General features: G+C 46.0%; 1 protein-coding gene across 1 annotated transcript in view; it reads left to right on the top strand.

The window, feature by feature from the left end:
• The window catches only part of LOC310722791 (arf-GAP with GTPase, ANK repeat and PH domain-containing protein 1-like), a 26,960-nt gene that overhangs the window by 10,735 nt on the left and 13,725 nt on the right, over positions 1–2,500 (top strand). Inside the window, exons 4-7 of the mRNA XM_083535522.1 lie at positions 114–199; positions 476–617; positions 1,802–1,936; positions 2,115–2,236. Of these exons, the coding sequence (XP_083391648.1) occupies positions 114–199; positions 476–617; positions 1,802–1,936; positions 2,115–2,236 (485 nt within the window). The remainder of the gene's footprint in view (positions 1–113; positions 200–475; positions 618–1,801; positions 1,937–2,114; positions 2,237–2,500) is intronic.

The following is a 2,500-nucleotide window of genomic DNA, read 5'->3' as shown; positions in this document are numbered from 1 at the left end:
ATTTTTTACATTTTTTTATTTATTTATTATTATTATTATTATTATTATTATTATTATTATTATTATTATTATTATGATGGTGTTTGTCTCTGAGCGAGAGGGGTTGTGTTTAGTGTGTAGGTTTGAGAAGGAAGTTCTGATTGATGGACAGAACCACAGGTTACTGATCCGAGATGAGCCGGGACTACCAGACACACAGGTCTCTCCTCTTTCCTCTTTTTATAAACACGAATGTGTTTTGATTTCTCACACACATGCTGTAATCTTAATGAATTCACTGTGGAGAAAACTAAGTGTTTGTGCTAATCAGTTGTCTGTAGATGTTAATTATGATTAATCTGTAGTGGGCTTTTATAGTGTAATAATAAAAAAAACATTCCTTATAGCTGGAGGATTTTTACTTGAACTCACCAGAAAGATGTGTGAGAGATTGTGCTGAGCGTCTCAGTGGGTTTCTTTCTATGATGGTGTTCAGTTGTGTAGCTGGCTGGATGGAGTGATCCTGGTGTTCAGTCTGGAAAACGAGAGCAGCTTCCTGGAGGTTTTTAACATTTACAGAGAGCTGTGTGTGAATCGGAATGTGGCTGAAATTCCCTTCATCGTAGTGGGCACTCAGGGTGAGCAGCACACAAATTATTCAGTTTATTATTCTACTGTTACCTGAGGTGCAGGTGAGCAAGGTGTGCTGTGTGATTGAAAATGGATCACGAAACCCATCAACAGCCCCACCCACAACTGACCCTGGCTGAAAACAACCTGCGTCCACAAACAGCACAGACCTACTCCCAAACAGCACCCACCTGCTCCCCAAACAACACCACTCTGCCCCCAAATATCACCACTCTGCCCCCAAATATCACCACTCTGCCCCCAAATATCACCACTCTGCCGCCAAACAGCATCCATGTGTTTACAAACAGCATCCGCCTGCCTCCACCCACCTGCTCCCAAACAGAATCACTCTGTCCCTAAACAGCACAACACAACCCCAAACTACACCCACTCTGCCCAGAACCAACACCACTCTACCCCAAAAAACACCACTCTGCCCCCAAACAGCACCAGTCTGCCCCTAAACAGAACCACTATTGTCCCAAACAGCACCCACCTGCTGCCAAACAACATTCACCTGCTCCCACCCAACTGCGCTCAAACAGCACCCATCTGCCCCCAAACAGAACCACTCTGCCCCCAAACAGAACCACTCTGCCCCAAAATGCACCCACTCAGCCCACAACCAACACTAGTCTGCACACAACCAACACCACTTTGCCCCCAAACAGCACCACTCTGGTCCCAAACAGCCCACCCTTTTACCCAAACAACACCACTCTCCCCCCAAAAAACACCACTTTGCCCACAAACAACACAACTCTGCACCCAAACAGCGACACTTTTGCCCCAAACAGCACCCACCTGCTACCAAACAACACCCGTCTGCTCCCACCCACCTGCTTGCAAACAGCACCCATCTGCTCCTAACAAAACCACTCTGCTCCCCCAAACAGAACTACTCTACCCACAAACAGAACTACTCTGCTCCCAAACAACACCACTCTGCCCCAATCAGTACCCACCTGCTCCAAAACAGCACACACCTTCTTCCCAAACAGCACCCACTTGCCCAAAACAGCACCCACCTACCCTCAAATTACATAATTTACAAACAAAATGCACTCACCTGACCCCAAACAACAACCCCTGCCCCACACCAAAGAATTAACCCCTAAAACCCTTCTTTACAGCAACACCCACACATGACTGTAAGCCCCGCCCACACTTCTTGTTGTTTATTTCTAAGATAAAATAACAAGCGCTAATCCACGTGTGATTGATGACGCTCGGGCGAGACAGCTGTGTTCCGACGTCCACCGCTGTGTTTATTATGAAACCTGCGCCACCTACGGCCTGAATGTCAACCGTGTGTTTACTGATGGTGAGAAACACACACACACACACACACACACACACACACCAGACAGGCAGAGAGATACATGTTTACCTGAACAAAATAATCACACATGTTATGTCACAAATGTTATGTTACTATAATAAACAAAACAACTAAACAAAAAAACAATCAAATAAATAAATCGAGTTGTGACGTCATGCAGCTGCACAGAAGATCGTTTCGATGAAGAGACAGCTGGCTCTCTACACGTCCTGCAAGTCCTTACCCAATTCCCCCAGTCACTCGGGCGGATCCACCCCACTGTGTGCAGCTTTTACACCACAGGTAACACACACACACACACACACACACACACACACACACACACACACACACACACACACACAAACACATAATCAAACACTAACACTCACTCACTCACTCACACACACACGCTCAAACACTCACACACACACACACACACACACACACACACACACACACACACACACACAAACACACAATCAAACACTAACACACACACACAATCAAACACTAACACTCACTCACTCACACACACACACACACACACACACACACACACAAACA

Source organism: Silurus aristotelis (genome assembly GCF_946808225.1).
Source record: "Silurus aristotelis genome assembly, chromosome: 29".
Classification (NCBI taxonomy): Eukaryota; Metazoa; Chordata; class Actinopteri; order Siluriformes; family Siluridae; genus Silurus; species Silurus aristotelis.
The sequence above is the reverse complement of the archived record's forward strand: the minus strand, read 5'-3'. Positions and strand labels throughout refer to the sequence as shown.